This window comes from Vulpes vulpes, chromosome 10 (genome assembly GCF_048418805.1).
Source record: "Vulpes vulpes isolate BD-2025 chromosome 10, VulVul3, whole genome shotgun sequence".
In the NCBI taxonomy this organism is placed as follows: domain Eukaryota; kingdom Metazoa; phylum Chordata; class Mammalia; order Carnivora; family Canidae; genus Vulpes; species Vulpes vulpes.
In genome coordinates, this window is record NC_132789.1 from 15802285 (window position 1) to 15827695 (window position 25411).

The 25411-nt window shown below is 42.3% G+C and overlaps 1 protein-coding gene across 1 annotated transcript in view; it reads left to right on the forward strand.

The window, feature by feature from the left end:
* Positions 1–307: 307 nt before the first annotated feature.
* Positions 308–25411, forward strand: part of TMEM233 (transmembrane protein 233) — a 35722-nt gene continuing 10618 nt past the window's right edge. Inside the window, exon 1 of the mRNA XM_026015895.2 lies at positions 308–598. Within this exon, the coding sequence (XP_025871680.2) occupies positions 413–598 (186 nt within the window). The 5' untranslated portion in view covers positions 308–412. The remainder of the gene's footprint in view (positions 599–25411) is intronic.

The window sequence follows — 25411 nt, forward strand, 5'->3', positions numbered from 1 at the left end:
TGTCCGGAGCGCAGGCTAGCCCGTTTGCAACTTAAAGGGCTTTCGCTCTCCCCAGCCCCGGGCCTCCTTTTATTTCGGACTTAGAGTGGGTCTGTGCGTGCGCCCGTCTGATGGTCTCTGGGTGTGTCCTTCAAAGAGCGCCTTTCCCTTGTTTCTGGGGCCGGCTGGCACCCTCTCCTCCCCGCCGCCTCCCCTCATTCCCTTGTTCCCTCCCTCCCTCCTGTGCGGAGGCTCTTGGCCCAGGTCCCTCGGCCCGGGCGGGTGCAAGCGGAGGACGCAGGAGAAGTGAGGTCACGTCTCCCTTGAGCCCCGCGCCGCCGGCTTTTCAGCGCCTCGCGGCGAGCGGGCTGCCAGAGCTCCGGCCCGCGCCGACCGTGCGCTCCTCCGCCTGCCTGCGCCGCCGGCCTCGCCCATGTCTCAGTACGAGCCCAGCTCGGACTTCAAGAGGGCTTTGGACAGCAGTCCGGAGGCCAACACCGAGGATGACAAGACCGAGGAAGACGTGCCCATGCCCAAGAACTACTTGTGGCTCGCCATCGTCTCGTGTTTTTGCCCCGCGTACCCCATCAACATCGTGGCTTTTGTCTTCTCCATCATGGTGAGTGAATTAGGGCCTAGAGTAGCCAGGGAGGGAAGACCTGGGAGGCGTTGCCGGCGCTGGGCATGGGCACCCAGCGCGCTTTCCGCTGCTCCCTTACGCACTGCCCCGCGCACCCCGGGTTCTCGGTGCTTTCGCCTCCTCCTCACTTTTCTCGAGCTCTGAGAACTCTGCGGCTAACCACCAGCGCCGCCTCCGCGCTGCCTGCGGCGCTCAGAGCCCTGATCCAGCCTCCCCCCGGCCGGCTTTCCACCTCCTTCCAGCACCCAAGGTGCGCAATGTTCAACACGAGCAGTTCTTCCGTGGACTCCCCAGCTTCTTTCCCCGCCTGCCTCCTCTGACATTTGTGGGCACTGGTCCGGTTCTTCTCCACCTGTTTTTCTAGAACCTCAAAGTGCGCCGCCTTTGGAGGCAAAAGCACGCCCCATTCTCTGAGTTCTACGGCCCCTTTCCTGCGGCGCGCGGGGCGTCCCCTCTCCGGCGCGTGGCACTTTTACCATACAGTCTTTGCTGAGCCTGGGCGCCGCCCCGGCCACTTTCTGGGGGTCCCCAAGCGACTCCCGAAACCCTCTCCTTGACTCTGGTCCTGTGGTTTCTTAAGCATCCCCTCTCCAGGGCAACAGCTTCTTTCTACGCCAGCTCGCTCGCCACGGCACGCTCCAGCACCCCTTTGGCCCCCTCTTTCCAGTGCGCTGGCTCGCTCTCCAGGCCTTTCTTGGGCGTCCCCTGTGCCCCTCTCACCAGCAATGAGTGCCCTTGCCTCTCTTTTACTCTTTTCTGCCCCAGCATGTCGTAGTTCTTCCCTGATTTGTGCGCGCGGACCCTATCTCCGCCGCTCTCGGCGATCCCCAAGGGCTCCCCAAGGCTCAGCTCCGCCGCTCCGTCCCGCGCCCAGGGCGCTCTCGGTGGTGCACTGGGGACACCGCGCGCCCTTTGCGCGTCCGCCTCCAGAACCGTGGCCTCTCTGGAGTAGAGGTTGCCGATGTTCCGGTCTCCCCTCCCGGAGCTTGGCTCTGCGGCCCCCTTCTGTCCCGGTAGGAACTCCCGGGCGAACCCCACCAGGAGGGCGGCGAGCGCTCGCAGGCCTTCGCCTTATTGACTGGAGCAGCTGGCCCGTGGGGGGGTGGGGGCGGGGGGCGGCCGGGTGAGGTTCCGACCCGCACTGTCCCGGGACAACCCTTGCAGTGATCTCCCTCCCCGCGGGCCCACCCCGGGCAGCTAGGTGACCAAACTCCCCAGTCACAGCCAGAGAAAGCCTGATTCAGGTCAGGGAAGATCCAGTGTCTCCGCCCCCTTGCCCCATTCAAGTCCGCCCACACTGGCCCACGGATGGCATCATATTCGCTTCCTGGGTACACACAAAGACCTCAATTGCACATGCAACCCTGTTTGTCTGCTCTCAGCACCAACATTCAAGCGTGCCGCTGCTTACGTTCCCAGTGCTTGGGTTCAAACCCTAGTTCTGACCACAGATCAGCTGTATGATCTCTGGAAATCACTGCATAGCTCTGAACTTCAGCCTTTTTGTCTGTAAAATGGAAATAATCCTAGCCATAATTTCTTGAGGTTGTTGTATTAATGAGATGTTTGTAAAATGCTTGAAACTGTGTTCAGCATGATGTTATTATTAGATCTTTACTCAAATGTCACTTCCTGAGGCCTTCTGTGATCACTCTTCAAAATCAAAATCCCCACAAGCTCTATGCCCCCTTTCCTTGCTGTTTTCTGTCCAGAGCACTCCTCTCCATCTGATACATTGTTTCATTTATTATTATGCTTACCGTCTGTGTCCCCTCTTTAGGGCATAAGCCCTATGAGGGTAGGAGTTTTTGTCTGTATTCTTTGTTGCTGTTATCTTCAGCACCTAGGAGAGAATCTGGCAGGTGGTAGATGCTCCACAAACACATGAAATGAACGCATGTATGAATGAATGAATGAATGAATGAATGGTATCAATGGATCATGATATCTGCTTCACTCCTGCTGCCATTTCCCCCCATCCTGGAGCCAGGAAAACTGTGGTATCAGGTTCCTTAGGACCAGCCAGCCAGTTTCCTCTCTTCCTTCCTCACCAGAGATATCCGGTATTGGGTTTTCTGCAGCGAAACCGGGAAGGATGCTGCAGCCAAATTCTCCAGGCAGCAGCAGACATTCTGGCTGGAATTGGTGCCCACACTCTATCCTGATTTATTAATGAATCAGCAGCCAGTTCACCCCTTTCCCAGTGCCAATTATAAAACTGCCTGCAAAGGCTTTTTCCTTCATTGATCTGAGATGAGCTAACACTCCAGCTGGTGGTGACAGGTTGGATACTAATGATGCCACTTGGTGTGTCCTGGGGGATAAGACTGGTACATGCTTTGAATGGAAACCTTTTTTTCTGACCCTCTCGTCCCCATTTCCTCCTTGAAGACTTTTCCAATAGTTTTCAGCAAGACACCACTCTCACGTCAGAACACAGACACTGGACTTGGAGAGGTGACTATGTGCAAGTTTCATATCTTCTTAAAGCCTTGGTTTCTTCATCTAGAAAATGGGAATGTGAAAATTGTTTTAGGTGGAGCAAATCTGTTATAAGGATGGAACAGGATAAAGCATGTCCAGCTCCCAGTATTGTGCTAGGTATGTATAATAATTGTTGAGCAGATGGATAGGTTTGGAGCCTGGAAACAACATATGTCACATATGAAAACCAATAGAACATCAAATGAGTGAAATCCAAATTCTAAAGTTTCCCACACCCTCCTCATCACATAGCTTCTAAAGTGCTTTCCCATTGAAACCATGCAGATCTGGGCTTGACAAATTTCATGATAAAGACTCCAAAATCCAAAGAATAAAGAAGAGGAATGGTGTGTAGCAAAAAGGAGGTGGATCAACTCTGCTAGCTGTGTTCTTTGCCTACGGTGTCTTGTGGGGTCTGTTTTTTTTTTTTTTTTAAGTCTGACTTACCTATAATTTGTGGTAAAGTGAGGATTGGTACATGGCTTGTCGTATTGGAACTTCAGTGGATCAAGCATTGCCAGTGGCAGAAACATGGAAATCTTTGCTTCTCTGTGTATTGAAAGTGCACTTAACCTGTACTCAACTTTAGGGATACATATCTCAAGAACTTCTCCCCAGACTGGGCCTCTTCTAGCCCATATCACATATTCATGGGAATCTGAAAATGGCACCCCTTCTCCATGCACATGCAGCCCTACACCAGGGCACATGGCTTAGAAAGTAGAGCCTAGGCTGGCTTTCAAGCCTCATTCCCCCATGCTCCCATCCATCCTTGGTTATCTCTGTTTATTTCACCTGAAAGGAACTCCATAATTTCCATACACCTTTCACTCCAGAGAAAGAATGTTCATTCAACAAATATTTAATGAGCACCTATTATGTGCCAGGCTCTATCCCAGACATTTAGATACTCCTTTACCTCTAACAAGGGGTAAATAAGATCAACAAGATTTCTGTGTTCTTAGATTTAGAAGAAAAGTTCTAGGCAAATTACAGGAATATTGGCAATTTTAGGTTGGGTTCACCATCTATTGGTTGTGTAGCTGGAATTTTCTACCTGACTCAAGAGACCGAAGGTCAGTCCATGCTGAGCCCCCATTCTTGATGAGGTCATGATACAATTATTTGCACAGCTGAACCAATTTGGTCATTCTAAGTGCAGATACGAAATAGCCAATGACTTTGGATTGGGTGATTTATAAGCCTTCTTTCATCAGAATTTCTTCACCTTCACACTTATAGAACCTGTCTAGACACCAACCACTGAGGTTCAAATCCTTTTCTGCCATTTGCTATGTTTGTAATTTCATGCCACTGACTCAGTCTTTCTGAGACTTGGTTTTTCAACCCTGTAAAATGGGGGTTGTGATAGTACCTACTCAAGTGCTGCTGTGAAGATTAGATAATAAAAGTTAAATGTTTTTATCTCATTGCCTAGGACTAGCTAGAACTCAGTAAGTATTGATGGTGATGATGGTGATGGTGATGATGATGATGATGATGTGTATATTTTAGGGATACAAGTGATTGCCTTTTCCAGTGGCAGTTTGTCTCTTTTGATTAAGACCAGAAAATTCAATTAAGAACAAAAGCAATGACGAGAAAATATGTCACTGGAATAAATAATTGTTGTAGCCTAAAAGTAAATATTAATGCTAAATTGGGATGCATACAAATAAACAAGAAAGACTTTTGGTTCAGCATGTAATATTGAATAAGACTTTTTCTCTACTCTTCCGAAACCACTGAAAATGACATTAAGTGAAACTAAAAAAGTACAAACACCCAAGGACAAATTAGGAGAACAGGTAAAGAGATGAGAGAGGCGACAAAATCTTGGAACATGGAAAGCAGCTAGTTGAGCATTGACCAACTTTACACAGTAGATAGTACTGAAAACTGAATCCTGCAGAAGGAGCCAACAAGAATAAAATCTATTTACCCTGAGCAACTCTAGAAAGGCTTAGAAATTAGAGGTACCAACTGAAGATATCACTTTTGAAGGTAGAAGCAAAGAGTAGGGCTGAAGAGTGGAGGAATCTTTGACAGTCCATTTAGGAAATCATAAAGAGGGATCCCTGGGTGGCTCAGAGGTTTAGTGCCTGCCTTTGGCCCAGGGTGTGATCCTGGAGACCCCGGATCGAGTCCCACATCAGGCTACCTGCATGGAGCCTGCTTCTCCCTCTGGCTGTGTCTCTGCCTCTCTCTCTCCCTATCATGAATGAATAAATAAAATCTTAAAAAAAAAAAAAGAAATCATAAAGATCATCCACCAGCCCAGGCAGTAGGTACCTGACAGAAAATGGAAGATCTGCTCTCTGGTTAGATTAAACAGAATGGCTCTAGACACAAGGCACGGCTGAGGGTAAAGTTAAGGCATCACTGAATGAGAAAGTCTCTAGCCCCTGTCCCTACTTTGTACCTCTACCCTGGCATCCAAGCAAGAGATTGGAGAATTTTCTCACCAAAAGAAAAAAACCTACAAACATGTAGAAGTTTTCCAGAGAAATGATGAAAGCCCTACCTAATCATAAGTGGCTGCCCATCTGTTGACATGCCCCATCCTCATACGCAAAACTTCCAAGAAGTTTTTCAGTGTCTCACTTTCAATATGAACAAGCAGACATTGGAGCAATTCTTCTGAATTAAGAGACCTGTGATTTACAGAAGAAATGAAGTGTATGGAAATAAATAATGCAAAATCAGAAGAAAATTTAAGGATAGATGATGAACATCCTGAGGGAAATATGAAACTATGTGGTGTCCACAAAACAAGAACAAATTGGGGAAAAAAAATAATTAGACAAGCAAAACAGAGGACTTGGGAATTAAAATATGAGAGTAGATTAAAAAAACAGTGGAAGGGCTAGAAGTCAAAGTTGAAGGAATCTCAAGGAAGTAATACAAAAATAAAAAAGATGGAAAATGTGGAAGCAACTCAAATATCCATCAACACATAAATAGATAAATAAAATATGGCATATACATACAATGGAATATTATTCAGCCTTTGAAAGAAAGGAAATTCTGATGCATGCTACAACATACCCTTGAAGACATTATGCTAAGTTAAAGAAGCCAGCCACAAAAGGACAAATATTGTAAGATTCCACTTATATGAAGTACCTGGAGTAGTCACATCCATAGAAAAAGGAGATAGTGTTTGTTAGCAGCTGGAGACAGAGGGGAATGTGGAGTTGTTTAATGGGTATAAAGTCTCAATTTGGGAAGATGGGAAAGTTCTGGAGATAGATGGTGGTGATAGTTGTGCAACAATGTGAATGTACTTACTGTCACCAAACTGTATCCTTAAAAAATAGTTAATTTTACGTTACATATATTTTATCACAATACAAAAATGAGGAAGGAAATTCCCCCCCCCAAAAAATGAAAGTCATCAAGAAAATATAAGAAAATTTGATAATCATTCCCAGAAATCCAATATTTAATCAGAAAGTTAAAAAAAAGACAAAATTCAAGAGAGGAAATTATCAATAAATAATACAGGAATAAAATGTCTAGAACTGAGTATCTGAGTTTCCAGATTGCAAGCATCCCTTGATACCCAATAAAATGAATGAAATTATATGGGTACCAAAGTACATCATGGTGAAATTTCAGGTATTTAAGGGTAAAATTTCTCTCCAATCCTACAAACTTGTAAGAAAAAAAAAAACATGCCACGTATGCATTCATAATGGCTTTGGAATTCTTAGTAATGCTGAAAGTCAAACAGTGGAACAATGACTTCAAAATCCAAAAGGAAAATTATTTCCAACCTCGATTTAGACCCATCCAAACAACCAGTCAAAGAAGAGAAAAGAATAAAGACATTTTCAGACATTCAAGAAAATCCCTCCCCCAAAAACTCCAAACAACAACCCAACACACAATTACCTGCCATACATCTTTTCTCGGAAAGCTATGGGATGATGTGCTCCCCCAAAACAAAGCAGTAAACCAAGAAAGAGAAAGACTTAGGATCCAGCAAAAAGAGATCCAAACAGAAAAGAGACAAAGAGAAATCCTCAAAACAAGGCAATGGGTCTCAAAAACCCACAGAGGATGGAGTTGATAATGGATGGGTAGTCTAAAAGCCATTGTTAAAATCCCATTATCCAGTCATGGGTTGGCACAGTAAGCTATAGCCCTGCCCTGCACCTGACCACACCTGCTCCAGAAGACAAAGGCTGTGGTCAAAAAGAAAGTAAATACCCACAGGATGAAAGACAAACCAAACTGATTGTTCTTTCCATCTGATCCAGGCTCCACCAGGGACTGCTCATCCATCAAAGCTATGTTTCAAGTGGCCTTCAATTAAGTTTAGAGGGGGAGTTTTTTGGGTTTTTGGGGATTTTGCTTGTGTGTGTGTGTGTGTGTGTGTGTGTGTGTGTGTGTGACCAAGGCAGAACTTGGAAATAATAGGTCTCAGTCCAGGCAGCTGACCCAGGAGATATAACACTGCTCACAAGTTGGAGCTCTAAATATTTGTAACTCACTGGGTCTCTCAATGTGACTTCTCTCAACCCTCTCTAGTTTTTTCCACATGATTTTCAGCTGAGAAAGGGGGTATTAATATTCTGGACCCTTGTGATTTCTTTTGAATTCCTGCACATGAAGCTCTGAAGAGCATTAAAATGGTTCCAGATGATAAAGACCTTACCTGAAGTGTGTCACTGTTAGGAATTTCTGTTCTACATACCCACAGCTTTTCTAAATATGCGTGTCATCCAAACAGTCCCAGCTTTGTTGGCTAATATGTGGCAGAGGGTGGCCACTGACATCTGTTACTTGTGAATCTAGAATTTAAACTGCTGTCGGGGCACCTGGGTGGCTCAGTCAGTTAGGTATTTACCTTCAGCTTAGGTCATGATCCCAGGGTCCTGGGATCAAGACCCTTGTCGGGCTCCCTGCTTGCTGGGGAGCCTATTTCTCCCTCTTCCTTTACTGCCACTCCCTCTGCTTGTGATCTCTCTCTCCTTCTCTCAAATGAATAAATGAAATAAAATTAAAAGATAAACTGCTGTTGGAGTCCTTTTAGTCCTACGTATGGACTACATCTACCTCAAGATGTTAATCTGTGTGTTCCTATAAAAGGAAGTTTCAGGTTTCTATTTAAATTCCAGTTAGTTAAGGCACAGGTGTAGAATTTAGTGATTCAACACTTCCATACAACACCTGGGGCTCATCACAAGTGCCCTCCTTAATCCCCATCACCTATTTCACCCATCCCCCCAACCTCCCTCCTGGTAACTGCCAGTTTGTTCTCTATTGGTTTGCCTCTCTGAAAGAATATACATTTTATTTTATTTATTTTTTTATTTTCTAAGAGAGAGAAAGAGAGAAAGCAAGTGTGCACAAGCATGGGGTGAGGGGAAAAGGAAGAGGGAGAAAGAATCTTAAGCAGGCTCCATGCTCAGTGCCTGAGCACAGACAGAGCCCAAAACGGGCTGGATCTCATGACCGTGGGATCATAACCTGAGCCGAAATTGAGGTTCAGAAGCTTAACGGACAGAGCCAGCCAGGTACCCCAGAAAATACATTTTAAATACTATTTTAGGGGCACCAAGGTGGCTCAGTGGTTGAGCATCTGCCTTTGGCTCAGGTCATGGGTCCTGGAGTCCTGGGACTGAGTCCTGCATTGGGCTCCCCTCGGGGAGCCTGCTCTCCTTCTGCCTATGTCTCTACCTCTCTCTGTGTCTCTCACGAATAAATAAATAAAATCTTTAAGAAAAATACCATTTTAACTTACTGATAAAATGATATAATGGCTGTGTCATAATATGGGAAATAAAGATAAAACAAGATTGGCTGCTAATAGTGAAGCTGGGCTATGGGAACATGTGGATTCATCATATAATTTTGTTGATTTTTTCATGTTTAAAAAATTCCATTACAGTTTAAAAAAAAAGTCCAGCCAGAACCTGTCTCTCAAAGTCATCAAACACTGCCCAGATAACAACAGCAGCTATTTAATGAGTTGGCAAAATGGGGCCATGGTTGAGGAGCAGTTTGCCATTAATTAATAAGCAAATTATTTCTCACTTATAATGTATGAATTTTAATGATGACTTTGGAGGAAACCTGCAAATAATCACCAAGGGGAGACCAGGTAGGAGGACTCACTTCCTAGAACAGTTCTTCACAAACTTTAACCACTTGAGGATCTTTTTAAATGCCAATTTCACACCTCTTTCAAAATTCAGCTGGAAAATCAGTGAGGCCTTTCTTGATTGCCCTCTCTTCCTCACCCTGGCTTGTGCCCATTATACGCTGAACAGATTTCCCTCACAGCACTTTTACTTCTTCACATCAAGTTGTGTGAACCACTTGATACGGCATTGTTGGCACCAACACCTAGTGCAATGCTGAGCACATGATCCATAAGTAACATATGTTTGATGAATGAATGAATAGCCACAGAGGCCCAGGTTTGTTCCTACCTTTATCTCTGAGGATTCCCCTCCCCTTCTCACCTGAGTTCTGGATTTCTGCCAAAACTCTTTTGAAAAATATCCAGGAGACCCAAGCTAATGCCATGGGTCTCTGAGAGATTGGTCAAGGCTTGGTTCCTGATAATGACTTTCCTGGCTGCTCTGGAGCTCACCAACATCCTCACACCCCAACCCAATGGGTCCATGTTTGGAAATTGGTCTCTCTTCTCAACACACTAGTCCATGGGATGACACTCTTCACTTCAGAGCCACTCATCCAAAAATGTGATGCCTTCAGAGTGTGAACCTGAACATACATGAAAACCTAAGCCAGAGTTTCCAAAATGATGCTTCTCAGACAACTGGTTGCCCTATGTTAAAAAGTTTTGCCAGAAAAGGGATGAGGAGGGGGTGATGAAATTAAGAGGTCAAATGCTGGGATCCCTGGGTGCCTCATCAGTTTAGCGCCTGCCTTTGGCCCAGGGCATGATTCTGGAGTCCTGGTATCAAGTCCTACATCGGGCTCCCTGCATGGAGCCTGCTTCTCCCTCTGCCTGTGTCTCTACCTCTCTCTCTCTCTCTGTCTCTCATGAATAAATAAATAAAATCTTTAAAAAAAAAAAGAAGAAGTCAAATGCTAAGTAAGGTAAGCAAAAGTAAACTGTTTCCTTTCCTTTGGGGTTTCTCAGAACCTTTGGCCAAACACTGTGCCTTATGGCTCTTCAGTGGAACAATAACACAGAGAGCATTTACTAAGCATGTTCAGCCTTTGATCCTAAGGCTAATACACCACAAAGCACACTCTGGTTAATACTGTTCATAACGATCATGGTCCTCACTCTTAATGGATTGAGCCATGGTTGACATGGAAGTAAGGCCAGGTGCTCCATCCCTAACATTCTTGCCTTATAGACCAACCTCTCCCCACTTTTTTTCCAACAGAAGTATTTTTAATGGGTCTCCCTGGCCAAACTTTTGCTGCTGTTCTGCCTCCTTCATTCTCTTTTTCTATAGGTGAAATTCAGAAATTCATCTTTCTGTTTACTTTTTATAGTATATGTTCTATTCTGCCAAACTGAAGGAGACTTTTTATATTTAACTCCCTCTTCTGATAACTCCATTTGTTCTTTGTTCTGGACAATTCGGATAGTGTGGTATTACCATTATCAACATTGTCACCATCATCATCATCTTCTTCTCAAAGCATTTTCATATGGACACAATTTCACTTTTTCCTCGCAAAACCCCCAGCAAGGTATTCAGGAAAGTTGTTTGCCCCATTTATCCATGAGGAAGCGAGGCTCGGAAAGGTGACACTGAGCAATGTATAAAATTGTTGAATCACTATATTGTACACCTGAAACTAATATAACACTTTTTATTAATTATACTAGAATTTTTTTTAAAAAATATAAGAAAGGTGACACTTGTGGACAAAATCAAACACGATAGTGCTTGCCCCCATGGAGTTTACAGTCTAGCCTCCTGTAGGGTTATGATCAAGTGGCTATCCCTCACCCTTTAATAGGAATACAGCTTCGATGTCCTGAAAGCTTTCTCTTTTAATAGACGTGCCCCAACAATAGAAGAAGCATCATGTAATACTCTCAATCAAGCCTTACAGAAGTCCTCTCTAGCTTTCTGGTTTTAATGATAGACTGGCAAAAGGACAATTTTCACTTGTCCTTGAAGATATTTATGGAGAGAAATGACCCAGATGTATAAGGAGATAGATATGAATGAATGAATGAATGAATGAATGAATGAATAGCAATAGCACAGAAACATGCCTTGTGATCTGCAAGCCCCATCTCTAAATTCCCAGAACTACATTTAGGAAGAGCAAGGATCTTAGGATCAAGCAAAACCTAAATGAAAAATCCCAAAGTCATCTGAAAACCCAGATACTACTTCCTAAGTGCCCACATATATCAAGCTATTTTGATGGTGCCTTGCTATCGAGGAGTTGGGGATCTAAGACAATGCTGATCTATATAAAAAGAGTTCTTACACCTGAACAAAAGTATCTAAGGCTATGTTCAGGCATCAGCGCAAGTCTAGATATATATGTGAGCCTGTGTGTGAGAGAAAGAGACAGAGAGATCAAGACAGAAACAGAGAGGCAGAGAGAGATAACACATGTAGAGAGAGACAGAGAGAGAGAGAGATAACCTCACTTCCCACTGACCAAATATATCCTAGAGATAGGGATGATGAAGAGGAGGATGGCTTTGAAAGAGAGAAGAGTGTTTTGTGTTTGTTTGTTTTTTTAAAGAGAGAGCATGAATAGGGAGCAGGGGCAAAGAAAGAGGGAGAAGCAGACTTCCCACTGAGCAGGGAGCCTGACGTGGGGCTCGAGCCCAGGACCCTGAGATCATGACCTAAGCCAAAGGCAGACGCTTAACTGACTGAGCCACCCAGGTGCCTCAAGAGAAGAGGTGTCTTAAGGAAAAGGCAACAGGTTCTAGAATTAGGATTTCAGGGGATCCCTGGGTGGCTCAGCGGTTTGGCACCTGCCTTTGGCCCAGGGCGTGATCCTGGAGTCCCGGGATCGAGTCCCATGTTGGGCTCCTGGCATGGAGCCTGCTTCTCCCTCCTCCTGTGTCTCTGCCTCTCTCTCTCTCTCTCTCTCTCTCTCTCTCTGTAATTGTAACTCAGTACATCAAACAATAGCAAACAAAAACTCAAAATACCATACTGTTTTCCATAGCAAAGCCTGCTTTTTTGTTCTCTCAACCACACTGAGAGCACCTGATCCTCCTGAGGTACGTTCATCATGCTTTTGAAGGACATGTGGCTCATAATATCTCCTTAAGCAACACTATCTCCTAGGTTATCTACCAACAAAAAGAAATGGACTCTGAAGAAAATGTTCCAATATTTCAACATCCCATGAGCCCCTAAATAAGTCCCTTCGACACTGGTGCTTGATTGTGACCAAGTCCAAAACCCATTTTCAACCAGAAGGAAAACAGAAGAGGCAGGAGGTGGGCATGGCAAATAGACATCTGTATGGCCAAAGACAGAGAAAGCCTGGGTCACCAGCCTTTTCTTCCAATTATGGCACCCGTGGCCTCTACTACCATGGTAGGAAGCTAGTTGGGGGGCACTTAGCTCTGAGCTTCAAAGAGAAGGGCTGAGAAAAGGAATTCAGATAAGGGAAGAAAGTGTTAAGCCAACACAAAAAAACATCACTTGAGTATGCCTGGTTCTCTCAAAGAAGATGCCACAGCACTTGGGAAACCATTGGCCACTTTTCAAGGGTAGGAAGTAAGGAGGGGGGTTCTCACATTCATTCACTCATTCAACAATTTTTGAACACTTACTATGTGTCAGACAATATGGTGACCCTTTATATCGCTGACATTTGGGGCATTTGTGAGCTGGCTGGTTCTCTAACTAGAAGAGGCCTACATGTTGGATCAGTGAATTAACCTCTCTTCTTCCCCTCAAGATTTCTGAACTAGTTAAGAAATAAGACACAGGGGGGCAGCCCTGGTGGCTCAGTGGTTTAGCGCCACCTTCAGCCCAGGGCATGATCCTGGAGATCCAGGATCGAGTCCCACATCAGGCTCCCTGCATGGAGCCTGCTTCTCCCTCTGCCTGTGTCTCTGCCTCTCTCTCTCTCTCTCTGTGTGTCTCTCATGAATAAATAAATAAAATCCTTGAAAGAAAGAAAGAAAGAAAGAAAGAAAGAAAGAAAGAAAGAAAGAGAAAGAAAGAAGACAGAAGACACAGGAAACAAACAGATCACCTGTTTGTTTCCACAGCCAAAGGGATCCACTCTGCCCCCAAACTAGGTGGACTAACCCAATGCTTCGTGGGCAGCACAGGACAACCACAGCCTTCCCCTGCTTGTTGAATGAGACAGTCAAGGTTTTGGCTCTCTAGAAACTTGTCTTAGTGGGAGAAGACAGACCATCCACAGATTAGCACATAAACAAGATCATTTCAAAGAGTGGTAGGTGCTGTGAAGAAAATAAACAGGGGAAGTATGAGAAAGAAGGACTACTGGGGGCAGGTGGTAGAGAAGAGATTCTACTTTAGAAAGGATGGTTGGCAAAGGCTGAAGGATGAAAACAAGCCAGTCATGGGAAGATCTGGCCAGAGCCAGGAAATGCAAAGCCCCTGGGGTAGAATAAGTGTAGTGTAATACAGGGACACATAGGATGCTATCTATGTCATCTACTTAAAATGGACCTAACTCCCCCAGGAAGGAATCCCAGAATAGGCCACAAAATAGAGAGCTAGGGCTTCTGTTATCCAGTGGGGTATCACACAAGAGCTCTTCACAGATCATTACTTTGTCCTGGCCCCAAGCCAAACAGTTCCCACATTTAGGACCAATTCTTGTTTTACTTTTACTTTAACCTTCATTCCAACTAGAACAATCACTCAGAACTGATTTGGTCACTGAAGAAGCAATATCCATTTTTGCCTGGGTCCCAGTTTCTCTCCCTCTCTCTCTCTCTCTCTCTCTCTCTCTCTCTCTCTCTATATATATATATATATATATATATATATATATATATATATATATATAAAACCTGTGAGTGCAAATACAACTGACATTAATAAATAGTAGCCCAGGCTTCACTGGTTCTTGGCCCTCCCTGCTAAGTCAACTCCTGTAAAATTCCTCTCTATATTTCAAGATGTGTTTCCCATGCACTAATACAGAGCCATAATGCACTATTAACACCCGCAGGGCCTGGCTGTTGCTTCTAGTGGACACTGGGGTAACCATCAAATATCCCCGGGGTTGCTTCTAAGCCCTGGCATCATCTCTTGCCTGAGACTGTCAACTTCTCTGGCCTCGGCCATTGATCTACTGGAGTCCTCAAGGTGCGTCACCAGGCCTTGCTTCTTTAAAAAAAAAAAAAAAGTATACAACTCAAGTGATTGTTAGTATACTCACAAGGTTGTGCCATCATTACCAGTATTTAATTTCCATCACCCTAGAAAGAAATTCCATACCCATTAGTAATCATTTGCCATGCCTCTTTTCCCCAGCCCCTGGCAATCACTTATCTACTTTCCATATCTATGGATTTGCCTATTCTAGACATTTCATATAAATGGAATCATACATTATATGATCTTTTTATGTCTGGCTTCTTTCACTTAGCATAATGTTTTCAAGGTTCATCCATGTTCACGCATGGGTCAGTACCTCTTTTTTTAAAGCTAAATAATACTCCATCATATGAAAAGACCACATTTTATTTTTCCATTCACTTGTTGAGCATTTGGATTGATTCCATTTTTTGGCTGTCATCAGTAATGCTCTATGAACGTTCAGAGACAAGTTCTTGTGTGTTTATATTTTCGCTTTTCTTGGGTATATGCTTAGGAGTGGAATTGCTGAGTCACACTGTAACTCTGTGTTAACTTTTTTAGTAACTGCCAGACTGTTTCCAAAGCAGGTATACTGTTTTACAGTTTTATGCAGGGTTCCTGTGTTTCCACCTCCTCAATGAAACTTGTCTTTTTTTTTTAAATATTCTTTAAAGATTCTTTTAAAGATTCTTATTTTGGAAAGAAAAAGTGTGTGCAAGCAGGGGAGAGGGGCAAGCAGACTTCCCACTGAGTGCAGAGCTTGATGGAGGGCTCACCCCAGGACCCTGAGATCATGACTTGAGCCAAAATCGAGAGTCCTATGCTTAACCAACTAAGCCCCCCAGGCATCCCTTATCTGTCTTTTTTATTCTAGCCATCTTAGTGGGGATCTTGTGGGTTTTGTTTTGTTTTGTTGTTGTTGTTTTTTTTGATCTTGTGGTTTAAATTTGCAACTCCTTAATGACTAATGATATTGAGCATCTTCTCATGTGCTTATTGGCCACTTGTATATCTTGTTTGGAGAAATGTGTATTCAGATCCTTTGTCATTTATATTGAGTTGTTTGTCTTTTTGTTGTTGAGTTGTAAGATATCTATATATTCTAGATATAAGTCCCTTATATGATATGTAATCAGCAAATACTGTATCCTCTGTAGTAGGCTTTCTGGCCCTTGTTTCTTTCACTTGCTTTGTGACCCTTGTTGAGGGGTCTATGTGTTGCAGAGTTTCCAATGAAACAACTCTTTTTTTTTTTTTTTTTTTTTTTTTTTTGCTTGTAGCCTCTCTTCCTTCAGCCCCCAATAAGAACTGGCAACAGAGTCAAAGGCAGATACTAATGGTTCAGACTCTGCACTCAACTCAAGTTTGAATCCCAGCCCCACCCCTTCACCTAACTTCTCCGAGACTTGGTTTTCCCACCTATACAATGGGAACTTTAATGCAGATCTCTCTGCGTTGTTTTCAAGATTAAGTGAGGTAATGCTGGGCCCTTCATGTGCATTACCTCATTTAAGGTTCACAAAGTGCCTGTGCTATAGACATTATTACCCTCATTTCACAAATGAGGAAAACAGACTCAGAGCCATCCCTACAAGGCCACATTTTTCTTTGAGGCCAGCTACTATCATATTAAAGATCCAAATGTCTATTGCATAATACTGTCTGTAATAAAATGAGTCATTGCACAATTCCCATACACATAGACAAGTATTGGGGTGGTGGGTTCCATTTAAGTGAAAAACTGTTGGTGACTCTGGCTTATGAAGTTAAAGTGGCTGAAATTCCTTCCTGAGCTCTTGACCTCAAGCCAAAAATTCCTTATTCTGGTCATCCACATGGCAAACCCGTGTCTGCCATTCTAAGGCAAAAGCCCATCCTTCAGAACTCTGACAAAGAAGTTAGATGACTAGGTTTACTCTTTGTTCTGCCAGTACAAAAAGGACTGGTCACCTTGGTAGGAAAACTAAGTTGGCCAACTGCTTCATTTCAGTGTTTATTTGCATTGCTTGTGTTATTGGTTTGCTTTTCCATCAATTCAACGTCATCTAAAGGAACTAAAGGGAGACTAAGTAAATCAGACCCTCCATCAGGCCCTGGAAAGAGGGTAATGAGTAAAAAGAGACATGGCGCCCACCTTCATGGAGTCACAGTCAGGTCATGGAGTCAAACACTCAGTGAGTCAGTAAGCAACAGAATAAAATAACTGAGTTGCATCAAGAGGATGCCATGAAGGAAACAGCCCAAGACTGAGTCAGCACATAGGTCAGGGGATTGACTGAAGATGGGGTGACCTGAGAAAGTAGACATGAAAGCTGAGACCGGAAGAATGACCAGGCACTGGTCACATAAGACATCAAGAGAGGAAGGCTCCCAGCAAAGGAAATGACCAAGACAAAGACCAGGGGGCCAAAAAGAGGGAGGCAGGGAGCTGGAAAGAAGGCTCCAAATGAGGCTGGAGAGGCAGGCAGAGGTCAGACTCTGCAGGGCTTGAAAGGCCACAATTAAGAACATGGGTCTCTTTCTAAGGGCAATGGGGAGCCAAGGACAGGTTTCCAGTCAAGGCCACTCAGGGCTCCCATTCCATCCCCTCCCCTCATACAAGTGACTTATGCTTTCTGATGGCAATATCAGACATCACGAGCTTTCCAGAAAAGCTTGACATTGTGGTGTCACTGGCTGCTAAGGCTTTACTGCTTACCTGTCCTAGGTAACAGAAATGTGCCTTCTGCGCCCTACACAGCAGGAAGAGGACTTTTAGTTCTTACCCAGGTCTTTTTTTTTCTTAACAATAGATGTAATCCTAAGGAAGGGCAACTGAGCAAGGGCAATGTGGAGCATACCAAAATATATTTAATAGCTCATTTGTTTTCATATTCATCAATCAGCATATGGCATAATAATAATATTGATGTAATAGCTACTGGCGCTATTTTGCAAACGCTGCTCAAAGCACTTTACGCGTATTAACTCATTTAATCTATAATGACCAGGAAACCAAAATATAAAACAACAACAGCAACAACAACTGACAATGTCTTCCATTGTTATTATTTTGTGTTTAGGGGCTAATTTTGTTTGAGGGTGAATGTGGGATTTCTGAGCACGTTTGGTGGCAGACAAGAACAAAGAAAATGCACAACTTTCCGACAGGAAGATCAATAGCGCAGATTAGAGACATGTTTGCCCTATTTTTAATATCAGTGGCCAAGTATTTATGAAGCTGGGTTATCAACACTGTATTAAAGCTAGCTCTTAGGTTCTTGTGGACATAATGATGGAGTTATTGCTAAGAGCTTTGTCAATCAACTTATTATCATTTGCTAACGTTTGTAGCCCCCTTAAAAAGTTGCCTTTGAAAGCAGACATATTATTTGCTTCCCTGTACCTGAGTCTCGGGTTTTCTCACTGGATACAATTTTATACCACATGATAGTCATGGTAAAGATTCAGTTATATGATGGTGTGAATGGTTATTCCAGGATCTGGCATAGAATAGGTACCTCATGAATATTAACTATTATTTTGCCATAATTCATTATAATTATAACTAACATAGCTCCTGCTTTACCTCCAGCCTCTTCTCATCTCTCTCTCTCTCTCTCTCTCTCCTCTCTTCCTTCTTCACTCCTACATTTCCTCCTCAGTTTTAAGTACCTTCAATAAGAAAATTATTTCCTATCCCCAGACCTTTACACATGCTGTTTTTCCCTCCAGCCTTCCTCTTCCTCCCCTCCCCCACTCTTTGCAGGTCTGGTGCCTTCTCCTCACGTGTCAGTCTACCTGCCCCCATCTCAGTGAGAGTTCTCTCCCTGTATCCCATTTTTCTTGCCTTAATAATTTTTTCTGTAATCATCTTGTTTATTAGCATGTTTTTTTTTATTTTCAGTCTTCACCAGAATGTAAGCTCCATGATGTTGGGGAGCATTGTCTGGTGCATAGTTGGTGCTCAACAAATAATTTTTGGATGGATGGATGGATGGATGGATGGATGGATGGATGTCCATCTAGGACAATAGCTCTTGCCTCTTCTTAAAATAAACTACAAAGCTTCCAAAGTGTACTAATGCTGGAATCCCAGCGCCAGAGATCTTGATTTGACTGCTCTTGGAGGGGGCTTGGGTATAGGAATTTGTAAAGTCCCTCCAGCTAATTTAAGGTCAGCTGGGGCTGGGAACCACCAACATAGGGGAACATAAAAAGTATAACTTGGAAGAGTTGCATCTCAGGCCTGAACCTGGTAGCCACTCCTCAGGTGATGCTGTCTTATCTGGTATCATGTGGGATGTGACAAGAGTTCTGCTCTAAGACCAGAATGAAAGGACAAAGTACTTGCCATATTTTTCTGGCTTAGGAAAGTGGTGCAGCTTTACCATTTGATGTACAGTGTCACAAATTTCTAGAACATTGGATCCCCTGGTATTCAACTCCAGTTAGCAACATTTATGGAATTATACTGAGTCTCTCCTTCTTGGAAATGTGGATGCTGGGAGATTTCTGCACCTCTGACATGAAGCAAGGAGTCCTGGCTGCATAGCCTCATGACACACAGTCGTGCTGCTCCCTGCTGCAGGTTGGGCTTAACTTTTTTTTTTTTGAGGTTCAGCATAGAAACAGTCACCCTCATTTCTGGTTCCTGACCAACTTTCCTTCTGCGGGTATTTGAGTATCATATGTCCATCCAGGGAGGAGATGTATAAATAAGCTTGAAATAACTTGATGCAGTGACCATGACATCATTAGTATTCACTACAGGAGAAAAGAACTTGCTCCATTTCTGTCAAACTGTGACCTTTGCTGGCTCAAAACCAGGTGACCAAGACCTGGATGCTCTCCTTAGGTTTTGTAATGACTCTAACATTTTGCTGGCTTAAGCCCAAGCTTGGAGAAAAGAGAAAAGGCACTCCTAGGGACTTGTTTGAGGGCCTTACAAAATGTGTGATAAGGCCTCATTTGTGCTACATATTGAGAAAGGTTCATTTGCCTCACAGAGGAAAAGAAAAACTAGAAGGAAATTAAAGGTCCTTCTTTTTATCACACTTTGTATAGTGCATATCACACTTAGCACCTTAAAATAAGGATCATTGGGTTGGGAAGAGGAATACAGCTCAGAAAGGAACTCCAGGCAATATCCAAGCACCACGTATATGATGAGTTAGAAGACAGTAAACACAGACACAGGGGAAGGATGTAACACAGGAGGATTTCTGTGTGTGTGGACACTCCAATCTACATGAGACAAAATTTCATAGAACTATACATATACCAAAAAAAGAAAAAGAGTATATGTAAAAACTGGTGAAATCAGAATAAGATCTATACCCAAGTTAATAGTGTCTTACCAATGACACTATTTCCTAGTTTTGACAAAGTACTATGGTTATGTAAAAGATCATCGGGGAACACACTTTGTGAAGTGTTCATGAGAACTTTTGGTACTATCTATAGTTTGAAACTTCTCATGAACCTCAATCTGTATCAAAATAGAAGTTATACTTGGGGCAAAAAATAGATGGGGAGAAACTAGGAGAAAATTTTGTAATATATGTAACAGATTAAGGTATATTATCTACTATGCTATTCAGTAGTTGCCACTAGCTATATGTGGCTATAGAGTATTTGAAATGTGGGTAGTACCACAGGTTTTAATATTATTTTGGACACATTGGGTTAAATCAAATTTATATTATTAATTTCCTCTATTTATTTTTATTTTTTTAATGGGCTAATGGAAAATTTAAAATTATATATGTGGCTTCTGTTATATTTCTCTTGCAACAGTGGTGATCTATAATACATTAAAAGTTCTCACAAATTAATAAGAAAAAGGACAAACTGATAGAAAACTGGACAAAGAATATAAATACAAAATTCATCAAGAAGAAATATAGTTAACAAATAAACATTTATCCATATAACAAATATTTATTGATCTCCTATGTTTCAGGCACTATATAGGTCATCAGAGAGAGTTTTAAATTCACTCTTCTTAGAAAGTTTCTCTAAGAAGGTGGACATCTGAGCAGAGGGCCAAAGAACATAAATATAGCTCAATCTCACCATTGAATCAAAGAAATGTCATTCTGAGATTCTTTGACACCTATCAGAATGGCAAAAAAAAAAAAGATTGATAATACACAGTTTTGGCAAGGATATGGGGAAAACAGCACTAAAATACTTTTAGCAGCAGTGTAAATCTGTCTAGCTTTTTCGCAGGGCAATTTGTCTCTCTAAATGTAACCACATCTACCTTTCAATTATTTGATTGAGCAGTTCCACTCCTAGGAATCCATCCTAAGGAGAGGCTTAACCATGTACAAAAATATATGAATAAGGATGTCTACTGAAGCATATTATGTAATTGCAACAAACTTTAAATGACTGAAATGTCTACTGGTGAGGTGCAGCCATGGATGTGACTACTACTAAGCCACTAAAAAGAATAAGACAACTATGCTCACAACTTTTCTGTAAGTTTGAAGCTATATGAAAACAAAAAGTTACCTAAAAAACAAAAACAAGCATCATGACAATCTAAGATTTCCCCCCAAGGATGCAAAGATAATGCAACATTAGGAACTCTATATTTTAAATAACTCATTATTTTAAATCCTGCCTGGAGGGAAAAAAACAAGAATGAGACAGACCTAGAAACACTAGCTTGAAAAGATGCAAACCCTGTATTAGTGGAAAAATGCAAGTTGCAGAATAGGTATAATACTATCCATATTTTTTAAATAAAAGAAAACAAACGAAAATCTCTAAGTGTGTATATGCATGTGTATATAAACACATACACTTTACATATTTACATATAGTATTAAAATTAATTTCACCTATTTTTTTATTTTTTTAATGTGGCAACTAGAAAATTTAAAATCACATACATGCCTCCCATTATATTTCTATTGCACAATGCTGATCTATAATATACAAAAAGTTCCCACAAATCAATATGAAAAAGACAAGCTAATAGAAAACTGGACAAAGGAAATAAGTATATCAAGAACTACACTTAACCAATAAACATCACGTGTATACATACGTACCTTACAAAACTAGCTATGTGACTCTGAGCACTTTAACTTCTCTGTGCTTCAATATTCCCAGCAAGAAAATGGAAACAATAAAGCATCTATCTCATGGGCTTGTTATAAGGGCTAATAAGGTAATCCTTGAAACGTATCTAACACTGTGCCTGGCACACATAAAAACTCAATAAATGTTACCTGCTATCATTATTAATTTTTCAAAGAAAAACTCAGAGACCAATACATTTAGAAAAAAAAATTTTCACTTGGAAAGAAATGCAAGGAAGTCCAACTTCAAAAGGACCAGCTAGCCAAATAAAAAGCACAACACAAGTATTTAAAGGAAACAAATGCAAAATTGCCAAAGTTACCAAGTTTAACAGTAGTTTGTTCATGATTTTAAAAAAATTAACAAAGCAAAACAGTATCTTTCTCAAGGGATTACAATATCCACGAAGGAAGTGACCTGTGTTTGGGTACCAACATCGCATAAGCCGAGATGAAGTTGTCATTGCCAAGATTTATGGGAAATACTCAAGGTTTTAATATTAGAAGGATGTGGGCTCAACAGACTGACTCTGAATTCTTGGTTTATCTCAAGGTGCAAATTGCTGTTTCTTTATCTTGACTGAGATACATAATGTGCTTAGCCATAACAGAAGAAAGAGAAAGTATCAGTTTTCCTTTCATAGTATTCATGGGGGAGGGGAGGATCTAGAAGCAAGTGCACTAAACTGTGAACAATGGTTATCTCTGGGAAATAGGATGGGGAGAAGAGCTTAGTATTTACTGGATGTTTCTGTAGCATTCGAATGCTTTACATGTTCACAAGTTACATTTGTAATCTGTAAAAGAACTAAATAAGATCATGTAAATGTTAAATATCTAAGCCATCTCATGTTTCTTTCTAGTTCTTCCACAGCAGATGGGATAGTTTGCTTTCTAAGCTCTTCAGGAAAAGATTTATAAACCATGCATTTTCTCTACAACCCATTTCCACCACTTCAGTCTGTAGCATTTGCCAGGAGAGCCTTAGTATGCAGTTCCAATCGGGAAGGGAAAAGAATGGCAGGCAATGAATGGGGAAGGGAAGATTAATTCCTTCTCTCTTCATTATTAGATCTCCACCCTAAACCCTGAGACTCCCAATCAGGGAAGTCCTTCAGAGTAAAATCTGGGAGTTCTAAAGTCTTTCATCTTCATCTTTCCATATCCTTATATTTACCCAGCAGATTTGCCCATGGGCAGCCCCTTCTTCAAGCACCAGAAGAGGAAATGGATTCATAAAAGAACTCATGGGAGGGAGGAGAGTCCACAGTAAATACTGCAAGAAGCTTTCATCTGTTTTTCAAGCGAATCATGACCTCATTCCTAAACGACTCCACGTTTCCCTTATGAGCCCCAGCAAGATGGTGGTTTGCAGAGAAGAGGTTCACATACAAGATGCCAGACTGGCAGCAAGTGATAAAGGTTGAGCAAGACTCACTCATGGCTTGCACCCAAATCCCCCTCAGCCAGGTCACCAGCATGGTTCTGCTGATCTGTAGCAAACAAGTGGCTTAAGAAGCCTCCATCTCACCTGTGCTCATGGGCACAGATAGAGATGTACCCCTCAGTATGCACAGACTCACTGTTCTTCCCACTTGAGAACATGAAACTGGCTTTTCATCCAAACAACCAGGAGTTAACAATATTTGGGAAGGGGAGGGACCTCATCATTTCTCCTCTGGTTACAGCAACACAAGTGCATTGCCTTGACAAAGTGCATCTCGTAACTGCGTTTTCCAAAGTAGCACAATAGGATAATGATCACCTTAGGAGCATCTGAATAGACATAATTTTAAACTGGATTGCGAAAAATATAAAAATGTAAAAAAATAGTAAACTAGATTGTGAGCTCAGAATTTGAGGGTCTAAGATTCTACGCAGAGACTTAGATCATGAAGACTCTAAAACAAGGTTTCTCAAACTTGGGTCCTCAAAGATGCTGCTCCAGCAAGGGGCAGAGCCTGATCATCTATAATTCTGATAAGGAGCCCAGGTGATTCTACTGCACCCCAAAGACCTCAGTGTTGGAGGAAGAACAAGACAAACAGTGCCAATTCACAAGAAAAGCAAACATTTATTGAGCATACGCTATGGGCTGGGGCAATGCTAACCACTCTGTAAGCCTTAACTCGTTGGCTCCTCCATTGTGAAGGAGGTGCTATTCCCATTGCCCTCAATTTACAGATGAGGACACCAAGGCTTAGAAAGCTTATAACTTGTTCTAATTCTCTTGATGGCTAACACATGGAGTTTGAACTCCGCTCTCTCTTTCAGCTTAGAGCCCATGCTCTGTTGCACACTTCCTCACAATAAATCTTAAGGTGATGGGCACCTTGACTTTGCAGGGCATTAAATATAGCTGTCTAGACCAAAGGTTTTCAATCCTAAGAAGCTTTAAAAAATACTTTGGCAACAACCCAAGTGTCCCTGGACAGATGAATGGATAAACAAAATGTGACATTATACACACAGTAGAATGTTATCTAGCCTTAAAAAGGAAAGAGATTCTGACCCATGCTACAACAGGGATGAACCCTGAGGACACCGCAAAATGAAAAAAGCCAGACACAAAGGGACAAATATTGCATGACTCTACTTACATGAGGTACCTAAAAATGGTCCAGTCCATAAAGAGCTAGGGTTTAATGCGGACTGAGTTTCACTTTGGGATGACAGATGGTGGGGATGGGTATGCAACAATGTGAATGTCACTTAATGCCACTGAACTATACACATAAAAATAGTTTTAAAAAGGTAAATTTTATGTATATTTTACCACTGTTTTTTTTTTAAGGAAGTTAGTGTCTGGTCCCCACACCAGTATCTCTCCAGGACAACTATCTGTATTTAAAACAAACAAACAAAACACTAGCCAGGTGTTTCTAATAAATACTCAGGGTTGAGAACTCCAGAATTCAGGACTCAGAATTCTGGGACTGATCCTGCCAGAAGCTCTGGATGTCCTTGCAGATTCCTACCTTCCCATTCACACCAGATGCCTGCACACAAGCCCCCTTCACTGCCTAGGTCCACATCTTGTTGCAAAGGTGGCCAGAATCCAAGAATTCATGGAAGATTATGGAAGTGGAAAGTTCAGTGGTATATTGGGTGTTTCCATGGTTTGTAATTGTTTGCAGTGCCTAATCCCCCTTAATAACCTGGGAAGAGGAGGACTCTTACTGACATTCTGTGATTTCAGGATCAAGAATAGAGTTTCCCCACTGAAATCTTAGATTCACCTGCACTGATCAACCTCTGTCCGTAACTCACAAATGCATATTTCCAGTCTTCTTTCAGCAGCAGCAGAACTTTTGGGGGATCCTCATCAGTGGGAATTATGATAAAGAGGGCTTATTATAAGATTTTTCAGCTGCCCTGGCCATCAGCTCAGCAGCAAATATTCTCTGAGCACCTCCATTTTGCCCCCAAACAAACTCACATCCTGTAAGGAGGATCACCTACTCAGCCAATACTTACCTCTTGAGCTCCTACAATGTACCAGACACTGCTCAACGTACAAGCAACAAAGGCAATATTTAAAATATTCAACAAGTATTCAAATATTCAATAAAGTATTCCATCAGAGAGGATGTTCTGCTGGGCCAAGTGGTAACTCTTAAGTTGCTGGATCATGGGGAAGTCTGTGGGTATTCAGAAGTTGGGGGGCAGGATGGCTGGGATATTGGGGAGGTGTTGCTGCTCTTTACCTGCCAATACAGAAGTAGTTCAGGATTTTAGCAGCTGGCAAAGTCACAAGAGTAGATACCAGTTGAATGACAGCTTGGCTTGGGGACAGAGGTGAACAGTTCAGCCAAGGTCCCTAATCTCGTGGATTGAACTTCTAGTGCAGGAGAGGTGAACTTTTTCTGTTAATGGACCAAAAAGTAAATATATCAGGCCTTAAGGACCATATGGTCTCCAATCCAGCTACACAACTTTGTTGTAGCATAAAAGTAGCC